This window comes from Hevea brasiliensis, chromosome 2 (genome assembly GCF_030052815.1).
Source record: "Hevea brasiliensis isolate MT/VB/25A 57/8 chromosome 2, ASM3005281v1, whole genome shotgun sequence".
NCBI lineage: Eukaryota > Viridiplantae > Streptophyta > Magnoliopsida > Malpighiales > Euphorbiaceae > Hevea > Hevea brasiliensis.
Window position 1 is genome coordinate 3718770 of NC_079494.1, and position 20411 is coordinate 3739180.

The following is a 20411-nucleotide window of genomic DNA, read 5'->3' on the forward strand; positions in this document are numbered from 1 at the left end:
GTATCTTAACGTCATCTATAGAATCGACCTTTTTAATTTAAAATCAACTTTACGTTATAGTATTAAGATAATCAACCGATTTCCAAGAAAATTCAACGGTGAGATCCTAGACACGTGGCATTATGATTAAAAATTAAAATTGTATTTCATGATAATTTTAAAAAAATTATTTAAAAAATAATTTTTTAATAAAATTATTAAACAAATTAAATGATTAGATGTTAATAGTTAATAATTAATTATTTATATAATTATTAAAATGAAAATATTTAATAAAATAATTATTAAAAATAAAAATAAAAATATAATTTTATTAATTTTAATAATTTTTTTAATTTTTTATTAAAAGGATAATATTTTATAAATAATTTATTTAATCTCTAAATATGAATATAAATATTATATTATACGATTGTATAAATAATAGAATTAATATTTAATTTTAATTAAAATATTAAATATTATTTTAAAATTTATTACCGTATAGGGTCAAATTAACTAAAAAATTTACCTTTTTTAATCTAATAGGCCAAATTTTTAACATTATTAAGGGATAAATACTTTGAAGAATCATTAGGAAAAGTCTTTATAACGCCAAAAATGCCTATTCCTTTAAATTAAAGAATATCATATATGGAATATCATTATTTCCATTATTAAAGAAAGAAAATATCAACGAATATTATATTCTCTTCTTTTTATTTTTTAATTTTCTAATGAAATATTTGGACTATTTTTATTTTTATTAGAAGAAGTTCCAATGAGAGGTCGCCACGTATTGGATGACATAATTTCCATCCAAGAGAGAAGCACACAAGAACATCCCACAAAATTAACGGACAAAAGCGAAAAAGGCACTTGAAAAGGAAAATATTAGTATATTACGTGCAATGAGAGAGAAAGATGAGAATTTTGGGATCCGAGAAAAACCTTTGTGTGGCTGTGGCAGTGGGGAGAGAAGAAGACAGCTCACTCTCAGGCTCAAGCTTGTGTCGCAGAGAAGGTGAGAGCAAGAAGGAGAGAGCCCCACTCAGCAACCACCAGCTCACCACCACCACCTCCTCTTCCACTGTTCAGGATATTATCGCCATTTTCTATTTCATCTCTCTCTCTCTCTCTCTCTCTCTCTCTCTCTCTCATATAAAGTGCTGCCCCTGAACCTGAAATCCCTCTTCGCGATCCCCAATTTCTTCGAAATTTTCCGGAGAATTTCGTTGTTTCCAAAGAGTTTGTCTAACAATTGATACATGCATGAATCTGCCTCTGCTTTTTAGTTTCTTTTAATCTGCTCTCTTGTGCTGCTGCTTGTCTACTGGATCTGGAGTTTCTCAAACTTTAGAGACCTTTTTGAAGGTACTCCCTATTTCCTGCTTTCTCTTATAAGCCCTTCTTTTTCTGCCTACTTCTCACTATGATATTTTTATTTTGCACTCTTATGAATCTGAAGCAGTTTAAGATCATTGATTTTTTGTTAGCATCCATCAATTCTGTACGTAGAAGGCGATTCATCATAAATTCATACCATAGGGGACGCGCCGTGTATGTTTAATTAGACGCCAGATTCTTTGACATTCTAGCAATTGTCTTCTTTGTGTGATCAGCGGTCTGTTGTTCATATGGGCTCTGGTAGGAGGCGATTCAACTCCCACGAACGAGATATTGCCTTGCGAACCCTGCGTAGTAACATTTTATATCATTATATGTCCGGAATTTTGTTTCATTTCCAGTTCAAAAAAATTATTTCAGTTATATTGATTATCATACTCGACTTAGAAAAAGCTTAAATTTCAGAGAATAGCGTTACTCTGTTTGTTTGTTTTTTTTTTGAGAGAGAGGGAGGGGGGTTGGAAGTAAAGAAATTTGTTGAAGTTACAAGTCCACGACTTATGATTCAAATCTCTAAGGCTAGTTTTCTTTGGGGGGTGGGGGGGGGGGGGGTGGAATTTTTCTTTATGTACTGTACAGTCAAACAGCTTTAATATTTGGGTATTTGAAACATTCAGAAAAATTGCTCGAACATTGTGAATTTCTGTCCAATTTGTAATCTCATTAGTTCATTTTTCTCTTCTTTCTGCAGTCGAACTATTAGTTGATTGAGATGTCATTGAAGGGCTTCGTACGCGAGCTTAGGGGGATACGAGATGACATTAGCACCTTATCCATTGGAAAATTACATGCAAAGGGAATGGGCCGCCGTGGGCGAGCGCACATTGCTCCGGAAGGTGGATCTGAATTGCCGTGTGAAGTGACTGATCAGAGCCCATGGGCAAACTTGCCCCCAGAATTGCTCCATGACATAATTAAGCGTGTTGAGGCCAATGAGACCTCTTGGCCTGCCCGGAGGGATGTTGTTGCTTGTGCTTCTGTCTGCAAGTCTTGGAGAGAGATTACAAAAGGAATTGTTAAGACGCCTGAGCAATGTGGCTGCCTTACTTTCCCAATCTCATTAAAGCAGGTTTTCTTTTTTTAATTTTTTTTTATTCCTTTGAACTAATATCTTGACGGCATTCTGTTTTCACCGCCTTTTTAGCTGCTAATGTATATGCATCTTTTTCTGTGGTTCTGTTTCAGCCGGGTCCAAGAGATTTTCCTATTCAATGCTTTATTAGGCGGGAAAGGGCAACTTCGACATATCTCTTGTATCTTGGTTTGAGCCCTGGTAAACATTTCTATTCTTTTTATCAAACAAGAGTTTAGGGAATAATTTACTCTGGGTTTTTGGTTTGTGAACTTTGAAATGAAAAGTAGAGTTATCATTATGCATTTGTTTATGATGGAAATTTTGAAGTTTTCTATTGTTGTTGTCACTAACTACTTTGCAAAGCTGACCTTAATGAAGAGGCGGTATCTTGATTATTGGTGATATTTTGTGGACCTTAGTTAAATGAAATTGCATTAGCTTGGGTGCAACATTTTGCTGTACAATTTTATTATCATGAATGTGACATTTTCTGATTCAGATTCAAACGTTAAAGTGGTGGCTTTAGCACTTATTGGAACTTCATGAACCTGATTTTGGAACTCCATTTGTTTATTCCAGATTTTCATCATCTCTTCTATATTTTTTTATGTGTAGACTTAAACAAACTATGTACTTCAGCTACTAATATGATGTTATTAAATTGCAGCTCTGTCTGGTGATATGAGTAAACTGTTATTAGCAGCAAAGAAAATTAGACGGGCAACAAGTACTGATTTTCGAATATCCTTCATTGGAAGTGATTTCTGTCCAAGCAGCAATACCTATGTTGGAAAACTGAAGTATGTATAACTATTTGGCATTCCTATATTTATATAGTCGCATTCTTCTTGCATTCAACTGAGTGTCAATCTCTGAACAGGTCTAATTTCCTGGGAACCAAATTCACCATTTATGATAGTCAGCCTCCACATCCAGCAATGCGATCCAACTGTAAGCCACACAGAAAAATCCATTCAGTCCAGGTTTCTCTGTTGGTACCTGCTAGAAACTACAATGTGGCCACCATTTCTTATGAGCTAAATGTCCTTCGAACCAGAGGCCCAAGGAGAATGCAGTGCACCATGCACTCAATTCCCATCTCTTCAATTGAAGTAGGGGGAACTACCCCTGCTCCTACAGAATTCATAAGTTCTAGTGATGAGCGAATTCCTCCATCAACCATTTCAAAATCAAAGGATTCACTTATTGAATTCAGCTCAACTAGCCTTGCTCAGTCAAATGAACAAATTTGCAGCAGAAAAGATCCCTTGGTTTTGAAAAATAAAGCACCAAGATGGCATGAGCAGCTGCAGTGCTGGTGTCTAAATTTCAAAGGACGCGTCACTGTGGCCTCTGTTAAGAATTTCCAGCTGGTGGCAGCTGTGGAGCTTGGCCAAAATGTGCCAGCGGAAGAACAGGAAAAAGTTATTCTACAATTTGGAAAGATTGGGAAAGACATCTTCACCATGGACTATCGCTACCCACTGTCTGCATTCCAAGCCTTTGCTATCTGCTTGAGTAGCTTTGACACTAAACCAGCTTGTGAATGACTACAAATTCACGACCATCTCGGGCCAAATTCCCATTAGTCTTCCCTGAAATTTTGTTGTATATATTTTCTTTAAAGGAAGCACTTAAAGCGTTGCCTTCTGTCATCATCTCTGCTAGTGCATGCACGTCACATCTACATGAGTTTGCAACTTATATTTATTTTAATAAAATGTAGTTCCAGACCTGAGATCTACTTCATGACAGAATTTTACTGTTGTCGCAGATGTATCTTAGTAATCTGTGCACTAAACCTTGAAAGCAAGCTGTGAAGTACAGTGCACAAAATATTCACTATCTTAACGTGCTGAAGCATTATTCATAAAAGCATGATTGCAACCAAAAAAAACAAAAGAAATAAGAAAAAGAGAAGATATCTTAGTAATCTGTGCACTAAACCTTGAAATCAAGCTGTGAAGTACAGTGCACAAAATATTCACTATCATAACATGCTGAAGCATTATTCATAAAAGCATGATTGCAACCAAAACAAACAAAAGAAATAAGAAAAAGAGAAGATATAAAAGCATGATTTGTGGATGGATATAGCATCCTTATTATAAATTTTGTAGTTAATTGTTATTACCATGAACACAATAACTGCGTTTCTGCAGGTGGGTATATGCTGTGAAATTGTGATTTGCTAGCTCAAAGAACTCCTATGTCTTTATCTTTGCCCTTCTCTGCACAGCTATAGCGGCAACCATGTCTTCGAGGCTTTTCAGGATTATCAGGATCTGAGTCACTGGGTTCCAAGAAAAGCCCTCTTAAGCATCTTCGTCGTATTGTGGGCTCATAAGTAAGCTTCTGAGCAGGGGTGACATTGAATTCAGCCTTATGTGTCTCCATAGGCTCTGGTTTAGCACTTGGATTGATGGATTCTGCTAGGTTATGGGAGAGAACCAGCTGAATACCAGGGTTTCTCTCATTCACTGAACTTTCAAATAACATCGAGTTATTGATAGCCTGTGTATTACTGTTGACATATGCCTTTTTAACTGGATGTTCTCTGGTTGGAGTTTTTGGCCTTCCTTTTGTGCTTCCTTCTCCATCGGTGGTTGTTCCAGTGCTATCATCTGGGTTGATTTTATAACCCCGGTGAATATGTAAGGACCCATCCTTTCTTGCTGGTTCTGAACCCACATGCATAGATGCTCCTCTGTTTTCTCCAGCTATTGTCACAATGCTAGCTGGCTTTTCATCCATTGGATACTTTAGTTGTCCTACGCCCAGCTTATGAACGAACTTGAAAATATCGTCCCTAACTCCTTTGTGAAATGAAACTTGTTCCCCATTGGCCATGCCAGTCTTTTGATGAGATTCAGATAATTTATTCCTGTCCTTAGGTTGAGTTGAGCTCACAGTTTTGATTTCACGACTGGGGCTAATGTTTGTCTTCTTATCTTCCTTCTCCTGCGGCTTCTGTTGGGAATGAAATGCCGCACTCAATAGCTCTTCGGGTCGTGCTCCTGCCCCAGATGCAGTAAGGAGTTCGGAAATTGCGCTCTTCAACGATTCTTCTTTAGCTGGACCATTTGTCTTTTCCTCTCTTTTAGGCTTTTCCAGCTCTACTTTGCCTTCTTCAGTTTCCTTCGCTGCTTGTGACAAAGGCAACGACACTGCAGGCTTTGGTTCTTCTTGTTGAGAGGCTGATGGTGGTGGTTGAATAGAGATGGCTCGAGGCTGCAAGGTTTCCTGTACAGTGGGTTGTAATTTCTTTGGTGGCGAGGGGGGCTGAGAAACTGTTGGTTGCACTTGAGTGGCCCTCCTAGTTGGAGAGGAGGGTTGTGAAGATGCTTGGCCTGGAAGTCGTGGGGCAAAAAGAGGTCGTTGTGGGACTGTTTGTACAGTTGGTTGGGGCTGAGACGAGGTTCGAGTTGGAGATGGTGGCACAGATGCTGCTCTTGGCTGTGGAGCTGCAAGAGGTGGCGACCGAGTTTGAGAGGCAGCAGGAGCTTCAGTTGTTGCACGAGATGGCGATACTGGCTGTGAGGTAACCCGAGATGGTGATGGAGGCACAGAGGCAGCTCGTGTTTGAGTTCTTGCACGAGATGGTGAAGCTGGCAATCGGGATTCAATGGTTGCACGAGGTGGCGATGGTGGTTGAGGTTCAGTTCTTTTTGGTGCCTGAGGCTGGGGTGGAAGAGACAATACTGGGGCTATCCCTGCAGGTCGAAACGGAGGACGCTGAGCAGGGATGGTGGTTGTCGGCTGGGCAGGGGCTTGAATTATTTCAACTGAAGGACGAGGGGGAGGGGGTTGGGGTTCAGCAGCAGGACGAGTAGTGGGTGCTGATAGCCAAGGCAGTCGAAAGCGACCAAATGGCCTCTGGTCTGCCATAGATTACGAGGGAAAAGATAACTAAAGTTTAACAAAGAAAGGGGATGTGGGTGGTTGAGTTGTTGCTTAATTCTTATTGGAAGATCATACGGTATTAATAAGTTCCCATTTGATACCTTGGAAAGCTTTTGGGACTTTATCATTGCTTTCTTCAAATTCACAATCCCCACTTTTACCTGTTTGCCTCTCTAAAAAGCAAGCCTTGGGAGAAAATTGGGATTCTTTAGACAGACTTTCCTTGTCTGATGGGTCTAGCATCTCTAGTTTCTATCTCGTTCTGATAATGTAGGGAAGGACTGTATGATGTTCTATGTGCTGGGGAAGGATAGCTATTGCCTGGATCCTCGAGGCATTCCAAGTATATACTTTGCCTGAATCTCAGCTTATAGCCACATATACGACTCCATCCGCGTGATTCATTTGCAGTCAAGTAGACCAGATTACTGATGCTCAACCCAGAAACTAACAATCAAGAGAGATGTGCTATCGAATCACCATCCTTTAAGGTATGGCATTTACGAAATACACATCAGGCTTCCCGGGCTTATTTACTACTGATACTGGACATTTTGAACAAATGGTAAAAACTTGAAAAGAGTTTAAGTCTTCCTCTCTCTAGTTTTCTACACCAAAATATGCCCCAAAGAGAAGCAACGTACATGAGAAGGTGAAAATCTAACAAATATTCCCTTTCCTTCGTCCAGGCTTTCAAGAAAAGAACTCAAGAAACACAATCACAAAAAGCAAAGAGTTACCAGACAAGATATTCTTGTGTCTTCACCTTCAAAAATGCGATTTAGCAGGTTAAATTCATTTCTTCACCTTCACAAGAGCTCCTAAATTTCAAGCACTCTAATCTTCCTGTTCAGGTATGTTAATAACACACTTTAATTTATACCAATTTTATTCCTATCCTTGTGCAATTTTAGGCAATACCATTTCTTGGCAGACACATTTCTAGAATAAACAGCAAAAACAACTTTCTCCTTCATAATCCCATTTTTTTTTTTAAATAAATATACTGAATTACAAAAGAATTGAACGGTATATAGTCAATGGGAAAGAATTGATATTTCATTGGTGATAATATCTATGTTTGTTCATCCTAATGATTTTCTAGACAATAATATATGTGATGGTAATTTTTTTTAGTAGGGATTAGAGAGTGGAAACTCGAACTTGGATATACTCTTAATTACTGGATCAAGTCATGCTAGATATTTGTGATAATAATCATTGATAGCAAAGACAAGATTATAATTTCTACTCTTTTTATCAAGCAGGAGTGTACAAATTTTGAGAATGGTTTACACTGGCTTTTTGTTTTGGATAAATTATATACACAGTATCTCAATTTTGGGGTATGTAATAATAAGGTACATAAATTTTAATTTATAATAAAAAAACTCTAATATTTGATTTAAGTAATATAAAGCCCTTATGATATTTAGTAGCCAATTTTTAAATTATTTTTACTAAAGTGACACTTGTTATATTAATATTTATATTTTCCTTATGTTAATTTGACACTTATTAAGAAAAAAAATAATTTATTATGTATTTATCAATAGTTTTAATGATTTAAATTGCATAAATCGAACATTTTAATAACTCAAAATTTATTTATCCGAAACTATTAATTCATGAAAATATAATTTTTTTTTTAATTTGATTAATATCATGTCATCTTAAATAACCTAGAAACCAACAGCTAGAAGTCATTAGGGCATTTTATATTACTAAAATTAAATATCAAGAAATTTTAAATAGTTACTATTACATACCCCTAAATAAGGTATTGTCTATATAATTTATTGTTGTTGCCACCTTTATTCAGTGAACTATTTTGCAAAGGGAACTATTATCTTGCCACTTTTTGTGGACCTTAGCTAAACGAAATTGCATTAGTTTGGATTGGCGTACAATTTTATTATCATGAATGTAACGTTTTCTGAATCAGATTCAAATGTTAAAGTGGTGCCTTTAGCATTTATTGGAACCTCATGAACCTGACTTTAGATTTCCATTTGTTTATTCCAGATTTTCTTCAACTCTTCTATATTTTTTTTTATTTTTAGACTAATATGATGTTATTTTTAGACTTCCATTTGTTTATTCCAGATTTTCTTCATCTATTCTATATTTTTTTATTTTTAGACTTAAACAAACCATGTACTTCAGCTACTAATATGATGTTACTAAATTGCAGCTCTGTACTCTGAACATGTCTCCATATCCAACAATGCAATCCAACTGCAAGCCACACAGAAAAATCCATTCAGTCTAGGTTTCTTTGTTGTTTCCTGCTAGAAACTACAATGTGGCCACCATTTCTTATGACTTCAATGTTCTGCGAACCAGAGTCCCAAGGAGAATGCAGTGCACCGTGCACTCAATTCGCATCTCTTCAATTGAAGTAGGGGCGGGGGGGCGCTGCCCTACTCAAACAGAACTCATAAATTCTAATGGATAAAGCAAATTCCTCCAAAATCAAAGGATTTCACTTATTGAGTTCAGACTAGCCTTGCAGAGTCAAATGAACAAATTTGCGGCAGAAAAGATCCCTTGGTTTTGAAAAATAAAGCACCAAGATGGCATGAGCAGCTGCAGTGCCGGTGTCTAAATAACAAAGGACGCGTCAGTGGCCTATGTTAAGAGTTTCCAGCTGGTGGCAGCTGTGGAGCTTGGCCAAAATGTGCCAGAGGAAGAACAGGAAAAAGTTATTCTACAATTTGGAAAGATTGGTAAAGACATCTTCACCATGGGCTATCGCTACCCATTTCTGCATTCCAAGCCTTAGCAATTTGCTTGAGTATCTTTGACACTAAACCAGCTTGTGAATTGCCTATGCTAATTTACCATCTTGGGCCAAATTCCAGTTAGTCTTCCCTGAAATCTTATTGTCTATGTTTTCTTTAAAGGAAGCACTTTAAGAGGTGCCTTTTGTCATCATTTCTGCTAGCACATGCACGTGAATCTACATAAGTTTGCAACATCTATTTATTTTAATAAAATGAAAATTTACAATTTAATCTCTAAATTTTACCATATATTATATTTTAATCTCTAAATTTTAAAAAATTTATTATTTGATACCTAAATTTTACACTATATCACACGTTATTCTTTTTAATTTTAACATATAAAATAATTTAATTAATCTATTTATAAATAAAATTATTGTAAATATTAAAATTATAAAAATTAAATTATTCTATATATTAAAATTAAAGGGATTAAATAATTCATTTCTAAAAATTTAAAAAATAAAGTATAATATAATATAAAATTTATGAATTAAATAATTATTTTTTCAAAATTTAGGAACCATAATGTAATATATAAATTTTCAAAATTTAGGAACCATAATGTAATATATAAAATCCAACACCAAATTGTAAATTTCCCTAATAAAATTTAGTTCCAGAAAGGGTATTTTACTTTTATCTCAGATGTAAATCTCTCCACACAGTTATAACGGCAACCATGTCTTCGACGCTTTTCAGGATTATCGGGCAACTGAGTCACTAACGATAACGGATATTGTCAACAAGGGTAAAAACTTGAATAAAGGGCTCAGAGTCTCCCTCTCTTTACTTTTCTGCAACAAAATATGCCGCACAGAGCAGCAACGTGCATGAGAAGGTAAAAATCTAACAAATATTCCCTTCCCTTTGTCCAGCCATTCAAGATAAGAACTCAAGACAATCACAAAATTCAAAGAGGTATAAACAAGATTTTATTGTGTCTTTTTTAAAAATGCTATTTGGCGGGTTAAATTTATATATTCACCTTCACAAGAGCCCCTAATTATTTCAAGCACTCTAATTTTCCTGTTAAGGAATGTAAACACTTTCACTGTTACTGTTTTTTCCAATCTCTACGCATTTCACTGCTCCACTGGAAATTCCCTCTTCCCCTACTATAATCCGGCTTGGCAGTTTACACCGCCAATCTAGGGTTGAGCCCTATGATTTGAAAGTGGACTTAAAAAGCCACTTACAAGCGCTTAACATCCAATTATTCTGGATAAGGCTTGCATCCAATTAATTTATACCAATTTTATTCCTATCCTCGTCCAACTTTAGGCAATACCATTTCTTGGCAGTCACATTCTAGCATAAATAGCAAATACAACCGTCTCCTTCATAATCCCTATTTTTAATAAAAATACTGAATTACAAAAGAATTGAACAGATATATAGTCAAAGGAAAGGTTGAAAATGCATATAATTTAGATGCATTAAGGTTGCACAAAACATTCAGATTGAGAATTGTTAAGATTGATTATAATTTTCAGCAAAGCATTTGCACTAGAAAGACAATAAAGAGAAGAAATATATTTTCACGTTTTGGATGTGTCAACTTAACCCAAAATCGTTCAGAGTGGAGAAAGCGAATCTATATAGCCGACCCCAAATTTTTTGGATAAAGGCTTAGTTGAGTTGAGTTGAGTTGGATGTGTCAACTCATCTCCCATGCCAGAGAAGGGAATGGAGGATTTAACAGTGGCTGATAATGACAAAGGGAGAGGTAAACACTATGTCTTGGCTCTGGTGCCACACCAACAACACGGTATATGAAGCTGTCAAGGATGTAGGTTTTCTACAATGTTTAAAAAATAAAATTGAAGCAATTTTGCTACTAAATTCAATTTATAATGTGTAGTATAAAAATACTATTAAAGGGTTAATATTCCCTATAATTTACTATAGGAGAATACTATTAAATTGTAATAATGTCTCTATCTGAAAGCAACCTTGTCCAAGGGTTAATATTCCCTAAAATTGCGTTGCATCATGATTTTGATTTATACTCTAAATTCCAAATAGAAGCAAGGGATAAATTTGGTTTCTAAAACATGTTGGGACCATATTTTCTCAAATATGAATTATGAAGTATGCAAAAATATGAATGTAAGTGCGTGATATGCTCACACATGCCCATGCTTGCAAGTCTGTGATGCCAACCCAAGAAAACATAAGATCAATAAAGGAAAATTTGAATTATGTGCTTAAAGTCTGTGAGTGTGCATGCAGATATGAATCATGTGTGGAAGAGATGAAGGGAGTTGGGGCATCCAACACGTAAAGATATAAATTTACGCTCAAAACCATATGTTCAGCTAATACGCAATAAAACAACCTAGCTCTTTCAAATAATTATTACAAATGGTCACAGCATAATTACTAAAACAAGTTTATGCCTTAAAACAACATGACCGTAAAAATCATGGCAAAACTTACTTGTGAGGCTTGAGATAGTAAGGCATTGAAGAGGTTACCTGTTGCTCTTTTGTCAATCACATTCCCTTATGAAGTATATTTAATTCTGCAGACAACTACCAAACCATTTTTCTTGATTATCTCTGGCAACCAAAGGATTGGGAATCATGATTGCCAAACTATAACATTGTTGGTCACCTGCAGCTGAAAGCTTGGGATGCCATTAAGGCCACCTTTAGATGCGCTGACGCAGTGAAGCCCTGAGCCTCCATCAGCCCATGGAACCTATAAGCATCCTGCACAAAACCTACTGCAATAAGCCCATATATAACCCTCTCAAAATCATCCAATCCCAACTGCTCCTTCTTAGATTCCAGAACCCCCAGGGCTTGAAGAGCCTTTTTCTCAATTCCAGCTCTTGCATACATATCACATAGGCTTATATGAATCTTAACAGTAGGAGTTTCACCCTGCTCAGAAATCTTACCCAATAATTGCTCAGCCTCATCAACCAACTGCAATTTACCCAACCAATCAACAAGAACAGTGCAAGTAGCAGGTCCTGGCTCAAACCCATCCTTCTCAAGTTGCAACAAAAGGTCTAAGGCCTTATCCAACCAATTCTTCTTCTCATAAGCTGCAATCATGATAGCAGTGCACCTGTCATCAGGCCTATGTCCAACTTTTATCATATAGTTAAAATTGCTCCTCGCCTGATCAGGATCACCTGCTTGTGCATGTGCTTCAACAAGCAATGCACAAGACTCCAAATTTGGCTGGAATCCAGCAAACTGCATGGTCGTTGCAATTCGACCAGCTCCACCAACATCACCACGTTGTGCAAATGAGCGAAGCAATGCCATGCAAATCTCCTCTGTAGGTTTCATGTCTTCCGCCTCCATCTCCCTCATCAATGACTCACCCAACTTGGGTTGGCCAGCATTAACATATGCCATGATCATTGTATTGTAGACCGTCATAACCTGTTTGAAACCATCGCTCCTCAGGCCTTCGAATATTGCTTTAGCACGGTCTGGATTGCCTGCCTTGCAGTGCAAGTGCGCTAAAGCTTTGGCTATTAAAATATCAGGTTGAATACCATTTTCATTCATTTTCTTAAGAATCCTCTCAATATCTTCTAAGCGGTTCTTTTCAGCATGGGAATCAATGAGCACATAATAGTCATGAACATTTGGTTGGTAAGATTTTTCACTCAACAAAATTTCAGCTACCTACAAATAAAATAATCAACAGCAACCACATTAAAATAGTGTTCAAAAATAATTAGAGGAAAAAAAGCTCCCATTTACTATCAGTGGCTTCAGCATGAATGGCACTAAATTAGCAGACTGCAAATAAGCCATTTGTTTAGATCACATTTTTAGTCCTCTTCCTTGCAATTATGAGAACTAAAGAACCAGTGTGCTATTTTTCTACTCATATGAACATCAAACAAACAAAAGAATTATGAGAAGATGAAGAGTATCCAACTAATTCCCTTAAAAACAAAAGCTGGAAAAAAAAAAACCAGCATCTCTTCATCCTCAAGTAGTATAAATATAAGAAACTTAAAGCACTACACATTAATGGTAGGCATGATTCTGGGGAAAAGAGTTCGGAAATAACAGTCCTTTCGGAAAATTGCAGAAGCAACCAGTAAACATGGAAAATTGTCTAATCAACAGAATTCCGCCAAACCGATTCCATTAATGTCATGTTATCATATCCAATATTAATTTTTAAGAAATAAAAAAGAAATTATTTATCCAACAATTATAAAAGAAAAGAGAATAGGCTGCTGTTTTACCTTAAAATATAAGGACATATTCTTTTCTTTCAACTTATCAAGCAAAGTCAACCAATCAACCCTGCTAGGTTGTAGAAGCTCTACCCATTCAGCCAGCAGTGGGGAAGGGTCATCCCCCTCTCTCAGTGAAAGAATTTTCTCAGTGACCAATTTACTTTTACCATGTATTGGCTTAGGTTCCTCGGACGAAATAATCGTCTCAGCAGCTTGAGCCCACTTTGGATCAGAAAGATCAAGTCCATAAATCTTGTATCTAATCTTTCCATGTCTCTTAGGAAGGGATATGAACTTTGGTTTCTCCTCACCCATTATAGCCATTTCACTCATGGTCTCAGCATTCTTGCCATCTGTTTCCTCTTTTTCTTGGGCTCTTTCTTCTTCTCTAAGTTTCTCCAAACTCGCATAAAACTCACTCTCTTCCATCTTTTCACGAGCCCATTTGAATCTGAGCTCTCTCAGCATGTCCGCACGGATACCAATCTCACCAGCAAACCTGCACATTCCCTTTACCTCCTCAGACTGCAAAAAACCCTTCATCTTTTCCTTCTTCCTTTCCTTTTCCATATCCTCCAGCACTGAATTACTCACTTCCCACACTGTTTTCCACAAATCCTCACTGAAATCCTCTGATGGGATGGCCACTGTGGCACCAAGCATCCGCTCTAGGCTACCCTTTTCCAACTCCGACACAACTTTATCAACTATAATTAAAAGCATACTGTCAATTGTCTGTTTATCACAATCTACATACACCTCAGATAACTTCCCACGCATTATCCACACAAATCGTGATAAGAACTCATTCATGGTTCCATCATCCTCTTCAGAATCTTTAAAATTGAATTTTGGCTTAAAGCTCAATTCTCTTAGCGTAGTTTGTTGAGCAGAGTGCAAGCATCTCTTAAAGAGAAAATTATGTTTTGAGAAATTAGGGCTATGGGCAAGAGTTCGGTCATCAATGCTTGAGGAATAAATGGAAGGAGGGGCAGAGGCTGAAATGGCAGAGAAATCTCTGCTAATACAATATGGGTACATATACAGCAATCTTCCATTGAACCTTGATACGTAGTTTACAGTTCGACTATTAACTAACCGCTTCAAATTCATTTCTCAAATAGACCCCCAAATAAAACACACAGAAGCACTGTCCAGAAGGCAGAGACAGCTCAATCGAGAGTTCAACTATCTGAAATTGAAAAAATGGTAATGAAAAGATGTTAAATTGCTGAGAAATGAAATTGAAACCTCCATTTGATTCTCAATTTCTCGGGAAAATACAACAAACCAACATAGAAATTTGCATCAAAAAATTGGATACGCTTCCGTTGAACTTAAGAGGCCAAACAGAGAAGAGAAGAGTGCAGCATTACCTGAATGGAGGAGAAGCAATAACCGTGTGTTGCTGGGGCAAGCGGTGAGCGGACAACCAAGATTTGAAGGTTGGAGTGTACGTGTACGCTGCTCTTAGTGGAAGAAAGCTAGGGCTCCAACTCCTAACCAGCGTCGGAGAAACCAGTTTTTCTTTTCTGGTTTGAAAAAATTGAAAAGCCCGTTGGGCTTGGTCTGCGGGCCCAACTGACATATCTTTTAATTTAGATCTATTTATTACTGAGAATTAGGGGATTTTTTTTTTTAAAAAAATACTATCTTTAATATGAAATATTTAAACTCAAATTTATTTATTTATAATTTTAAATATATATATATATTTTTATTATAAATGAATATGAATATAAAATATTTAATTTAAAAATTATAAAACTCGTTTTTATATAAAATTAAATTTATATCAATTTTTTATTATTTCTCTCTCTAAATTTGAGAGAGAGAGAGTTCTCTCAATCTCTTTCTTTTTATCAATCGAGCAGAGTGTTTCCCTTTAGATCTTCTCCTGTCCTTTGTTCCAACTTAATGCAAGTAGCTGTACTCGTCTTGGTGTGGGAGTAAATAGGACTTTGTTGTGTTGTTTCTATTAATCTAAAGGACTTTGTGAAAGCTTTTTTAGTTTGATCTATTTGTGGCTTTGGTACGTTGGAGTGGCATGTAAAATAATTTTTAATAAATCATAAAAATTATAAATATAATGTAAATCATAAATATAAGATTCAGCTATCACTCTAATAATAGATCTTGATTAAATAAATTCTTACAGATCTAGAAAGTGTACATAATGCAGAATTTAATTGAGCCATTGTAATAATTAAAAGAGACTCATTGATTCAATAAACTAATTTCTTTCTTTTGACCCTTCTTAATTCATACACCAAATTTTAGTGATTGAAGACTTTTTTGAGATAAACATAATATTTCTAACTTTATGAAAGACCATGTGTGTGACCTTATATAAGAGGATCAACTTATACATACATATATATATATATATATATATTATTCTGTTGTGGCACTTGGTACGTATGTGTTTGAAATAAAATAATTATCTTATTTTAATTTCCGTAAATAAAAAATTATGAACAGATGTGTTTGTTAACAAATAAATGTATCTGTTAATAAATAGACATGTCAATTCAATACAAATGTCGTAACTGTTTGTATAGCTGTCTGTTGATAAACAGACATATCTATTTTATACAAAAAGTCACAACTATTTGTATAGGTGTCTGTTGATAAACAGACATATCTATTTTATACAAAAAGTCACAATTATTTGTATAGGTGTCTGTTAATAAATAGACATATCTATTACACAAACAGTTGTATCTATTAGAGATAGACAAATGTGTCTATATAGAAAATATGCCATGACTTTTCATTTTTTATAAATATGGATGAGTTTTTCAATCCAAATATATACTACTTCTATTTCTTCTTCTTCTTCTTCTCTTATGCTCTCTCTAAATTCGGTTCGTATTAAGAGTTTTTAAGGAAAATCTTCAGGAGTTGCTGTCTGCAGATTTCAGGATTTACTGTATCCTAGAGGTATATTGCCATAACCTTACAGCAATCTAGTGAGGGCAATTAATACCTTAAAGATAGTGATTCATCACGCCTCAAAACATATTTTACACCCGCTGCTTCAACAATTTTAAGGTATTAATCACAATGGAGTCCAAGGCTGTTTCCATGATAAATCAAGAGTTCGTGAAACTTATCATTTTGATAGGACAAACTATATTCTCTTGAAAGACAAGATGCTATTCTTACTCACCACATTGAAGATTTCTTATATACTTAATCCAAGTTTGCCTGCCATTTCACCACCAACTCTAGAAGATTATGAACAAGTGAAAGCGGATCAGGACAAACATGAAGAAGATGAATTGTTATGCAGAGGTCATATTCTTAACAACTTGTCAGATAGACTATGTGATCTATTTACTTCTGTCAAGTCTCCAATGGAAATATGTAAATCATTGGAGTTCAAATACAACTCAGAAAAATAAGGTGTGGATAAATTTCTCATCATAAAATATTTTGAATTCTAAATGGTTGATAATATATCTGTTATGGATCAAGTCTATGAGTTACATGTTCTTATTTCAAAACTTAAATATTTGAAAGTGATAGTTCCTGAATCATTGCAAGTAGGAGGAATAATAGCAAAACTTTCTCCTAGTTAGAATGATTATAGGAAGAAATTACTGCATACCACGGAAGATTTTTTTCTTAAACAGATTCAAAAACATTTGAGCATTGAAGAAGAGACAAGAAATCGTGATAAGGAATTTGTTTCCGAATCTACTACAAAAGTTAATTTTGTGCAAGGAAGTCAGAATTTTCAAAAGAAAAATTCTGGAAGTAAGAGAAAGTTTTCTAAAGCAGCAGGCAACAATACTAGTTATTGCAGCAATAACAAATCAAAGAAATGAAGAACTTGTTACAATTGTAGCAAGAAAGGGCATCACAAACGTGAATGCACGTTTCTAAAGAAACATAAGAAAGAAGATACGAATAATAGTGCTCAGAATTCCAATAAAGCAAATATAGTTGAACAAACTACTGAATTGATTGCAATGATATCAGATTTACATATTGGAATGGTAACAGAACTCATTATGACTACAACAACCAAATCTAATGATTGGTGGTATGATTTTGGAGCTATTATTCATGTTTGCAATGATAAGACTCAATTTATAAATTATGAAGAAGTTGTAGATGGGCAAAAAGTTCTAATGGGCAATCATGATTCTGCTAAAGTGGTGGAAAAAGGAAGTGTTGAATTAAACTTTACTTCTAGAAAGAAGCTATTACTAGTAAATGTGTTGTATGTGCCAGAAATAAGGAAAAATCTTATGTCTACTAGTTGATTGTGTAAGAAAGATTATTAGGTTTTTCTGGAGTCTGATAAAATAATTGTGTCCATAAATGGACTATTTATGGGAAAAGGTTACGCATGTGATGGAATGTTTAAACTCATTATTAATAATAATATGAATATTTCTGTTTATACTGTTGAGTCATCTTTATCTTTATGGCATGATCGTTTAGCACATATTAGTTTTAGATCTTTAAAATTTATGACTAAACATAGTTTAATTTCATATATAGATGACAATAAAAAAATCTTGTAAAATCTGTATACAAGCAAAAATGATTAAGAAATCTTTTCCAAAAGTTAAAAGATCTTCTAATTTATTAGAACTTGTGCATTATGATATTTGTGAATTAAATGGAATATTGACTAAAGGAGGAAATAGGTATTTTATAACTTTCATAGATGATTTCTCCAAATATACTTATGTTTATTTAATGAAAAATAAAGATAAAGCATTCCAAATGTTTCAGATTTATAAATTTGAAATTGAGAATCAAAAAGGAAAAAAGATCAAAATTTTGAGAAGTGACAGAGGTGGTGAATATTTTTCCATTGAATTTATTTATTTTGTGAAGAAAATGGAATTATACATCAAATTAGTGTACCCTATATACCACAACAAAATGGGCTGCCAGAAAGAAAGAATATAACCTTAATGGATACGCTTAATTCTATGCTTGTGAATTCTAATTTGCTAACAAACTTGTGGGAAGAAACTTTCTTACTGCTTGTTACTTACATAATAGAATTTATTCTAGAAAATTTAAGGTTTCTGCATATGAATTATGGAAAAATAGAAAATCTAACTTGAACTATCTAAAAGTATGGTGCTGTTTAGCATATTATAGAGTTCCAGATTCTAAAAGGACTAAATTAGGTCCTAGAGCTTTGAAAGGAGTTTTTATTGGTTATGCCGAAAATTCCAAAGCTTATAGAATTTTAAATTTAGACTCTAATGTAATTGTAGAATCTAGAGATGTTGAATTTATTGAAAATAAATTTCATAATGACTCTATACATGAGCCCATGAATAGTTCAAGTAAAGCAATGGTTCTAGTATTGATATTAATTTTGAATCGACTTTGAACAATAAAAGAAAGTTAGATTCTTCTAATGACATTAGAAGAAGTCAACGTATTAGAAAAGAAAAGAATTTACATCCATATTTTATATCTTCTCAGGCTATTGTTTTTCTGGTAGAAGGCAATAGATCAGTTGTACTTAACAAAATACTAATTTTGTTAAATGTAGAAGATGATCCTAAAACTTTTCAAGAAGCAATGACTACAAGGGATGTAACTTTTTGGAAAGAAGCAATCAATGATGAAATGAAATCATTATCATTTAATAATACATGGGTTCTAATTGATTTGCCACCTGGTTCTAAACCAATAGGATGTAAATAGGTTTTCAGAAGAAAATATAACACAGATGGATCAATTGAAACTTTTAAAGCTAGATTGGTTGCAAAGAGTTTTAAATAAAAAGAGGAAATTGACTAATTTGATACATATACACCAATGGCTAGAATAACATCTATTAGAGTACTTTTATCTTTAACATCAATATATAATTTACATGTACATCAAATGGATGTTAAGAGAGCCTTTCTAAATGGTGACTTAGAAGAAGAAGTATATTGAGTAACTTGAAGGATTTGTTCTACCAGGGAGTAAAAGAAATGTTTGTAAATTAATTAAATCTTTATATGGTTTAAAACAAGCACCGAAACAATGGCATGAGAAATTTGATTATGCAATTTTGAAATATGGCTTTAAACATAATAATGCTGATAAATATATTTATTCCATGTTTACAGATAATTTTGGTGTGATAATTTATCTTTATGTTGATGACATGCTTATAATTAAAATAAATATGAAAGATGTGAATGATACAAAGAAGTATCTAACCTCAAAATTTAAAATGAAAGATTTAAAAAATGTAGATACAATCTTAGATATCAAAGTAAAGAAATATAGTGGGGGTTTTGCTCTTTACCAATCTCATTATATTGAAAAAATATTAAATAAATTTAATCATTTAAAAGTTAAAGAAGCAAAAACTCCATATGATGTTTCTTCCAAATTAACAGAAAATTATGGCAAGGCAATTGCTCAAATCGAGTATGCCAGTGCGATTGGTAGCTTAATGTATTTTATGTACTGCACTAGACCTGATATTGCTTTTGCTGTATGTAAATTTTCAAGATACACTAATAAGCCTAGTATTGAACATTGGAAAGCAATTTCAAGAGTTATTGGTTATTTAAAAAGAACTATAAACTTTGATTTATTTTATAATAAATTTCCAATTGTGTTAGAAGGTTATACAGATGCTAGCTGGATAACTAGTATCCCAAATTTTTGGGATAAAAGCTTAGTTGAGTTAAATTGAGTTGGATGTGTCAACTCATCTCCCATGCCAGAGAAGGGAATGGAGGATAATAAATTTCCAATTGTGTTAGAAGGTTATACAGATGCTAGCTGGATAACTAGTATCCCAAATTTTTAGGATAAAAGCTTAGTTGAGTTGAATTGAGTTAGATGTGTCAACTCATCTCCCATGCCAGAGAAGGGAATGGAGGATTTAACAGTGGCTGATAATGACAAAGAGAGAGGTAAACACTATGTCTTGGCTCTGGTGCCACACCAACAACACGGTCTATGAAGCTGTCAAGAATGTAGGTTTTCTACAACGTTTAAAAAATAAAATTGAAGCAATTTTGCTACTAAATTCAATTTATAATGTGTA

At 34.6% G+C, this 20411-nt stretch overlaps 3 protein-coding genes and 1 pseudogene across 5 annotated transcripts; 2 read left to right on the forward strand and 2 right to left on the reverse strand.

Moving 5' to 3' along the window:
- The first annotated feature begins 884 nt into the window (after nucleotides 1-884).
- On the forward strand, nucleotides 885-4194 carry LOC110638093 (tubby-like F-box protein 5). 3 transcript variants are annotated; one of them, XM_058132598.1, is made up of 6 exons: nucleotides 885-1353; nucleotides 1451-1680; nucleotides 2078-2455; nucleotides 2572-2659; nucleotides 3129-3261; nucleotides 3342-4194. In XM_058132598.1, the coding sequence occupies exons 3-6, from the start codon at nucleotides 2099-2101 to the stop codon at nucleotides 4009-4011; spliced, it is 1248 nt and encodes a 415-aa protein (XP_057988581.1). In that variant the 5' UTR covers nucleotides 885-1353; nucleotides 1451-1680; nucleotides 2078-2098; the 3' UTR covers nucleotides 4012-4194. The 3 variants fall into 3 exon arrangements, with proteins under 3 accessions (XP_057988581.1, XP_021644218.2, XP_021644217.2); XM_021788526.2 differs by having other exon boundaries at nucleotides 1476-1680; XM_021788525.2 differs by lacking the exon at nucleotides 1451-1680 and having other exon boundaries at nucleotides 886-1353.
- LOC110638092 (uncharacterized) lies at nucleotides 3652-7227 on the reverse strand. The gene is made up of 2 exons (XM_021788524.2): nucleotides 4596-7227; nucleotides 3652-4275 (listed from the first exon to the last, which is right to left on the reverse strand). The coding sequence occupies exon 1, from the start codon at nucleotides 6347-6349 to the stop codon at nucleotides 4658-4660; it is 1692 nt and encodes a 563-aa protein (XP_021644216.2). The 5' UTR covers nucleotides 6350-7227; the 3' UTR covers nucleotides 3652-4275; nucleotides 4596-4657.
- On the forward strand, nucleotides 6858-9301 carry LOC110638110 (tubby-like F-box protein 5; annotated as a pseudogene).
- A 2119-nt stretch (nucleotides 9302-11420) lies between these two features.
- On the reverse strand, nucleotides 11421-14934 carry LOC110638094 (pentatricopeptide repeat-containing protein At2g32630). Its single transcript, XM_021788529.2, has 3 exons — nucleotides 14752-14934; nucleotides 13382-14567; nucleotides 11421-12806 (listed from the first exon to the last, which is right to left on the reverse strand). The coding sequence occupies exons 2-3, from the start codon at nucleotides 14486-14488 to the stop codon at nucleotides 11769-11771; spliced, it is 2145 nt and encodes a 714-aa protein (XP_021644221.2). The 5' UTR covers nucleotides 14489-14567; nucleotides 14752-14934; the 3' UTR covers nucleotides 11421-11768.
- Nucleotides 14935-20411: the final 5477 nt, after the last annotated feature.

Coding starts and splice junctions, on each gene's coding strand:
- LOC110638093 (XM_058132598.1), top strand. CDS start 2,099: ATGTCATTGAAGGGCTTCGTACGCGAGCTTAGGGGGATACGAGATGAC. Junction 2,660..3,128: donor GTATCTTGGTTTGAGCCCTG/GTAAACATTTCT, acceptor ATTAAATTGCAG/CTCTGTCTGGTGATATGAGT. Junction 3,262..3,341: donor ACCTATGTTGGAAAACTGAA/GTATGTATAACT, acceptor ATCTCTGAACAG/GTCTAATTTCCTGGGAACCA.
- LOC110638092 (XM_021788524.2), bottom strand. CDS start 6,349: ATGGCAGACCAGAGGCCATTTGGTCGCTTTCGACTGCCTTGGCTATCA.
- LOC110638094 (XM_021788529.2), bottom strand. CDS start 14,488: ATGAATTTGAAGCGGTTAGTTAATAGTCGAACTGTAAACTACGTATCA. Junction 12,807..13,381: donor ATATGTCCTTATATTTTAAG/GTAAAACAGCAG, acceptor TTTTATTTGTAG/GTAGCTGAAATTTTGTTGAG.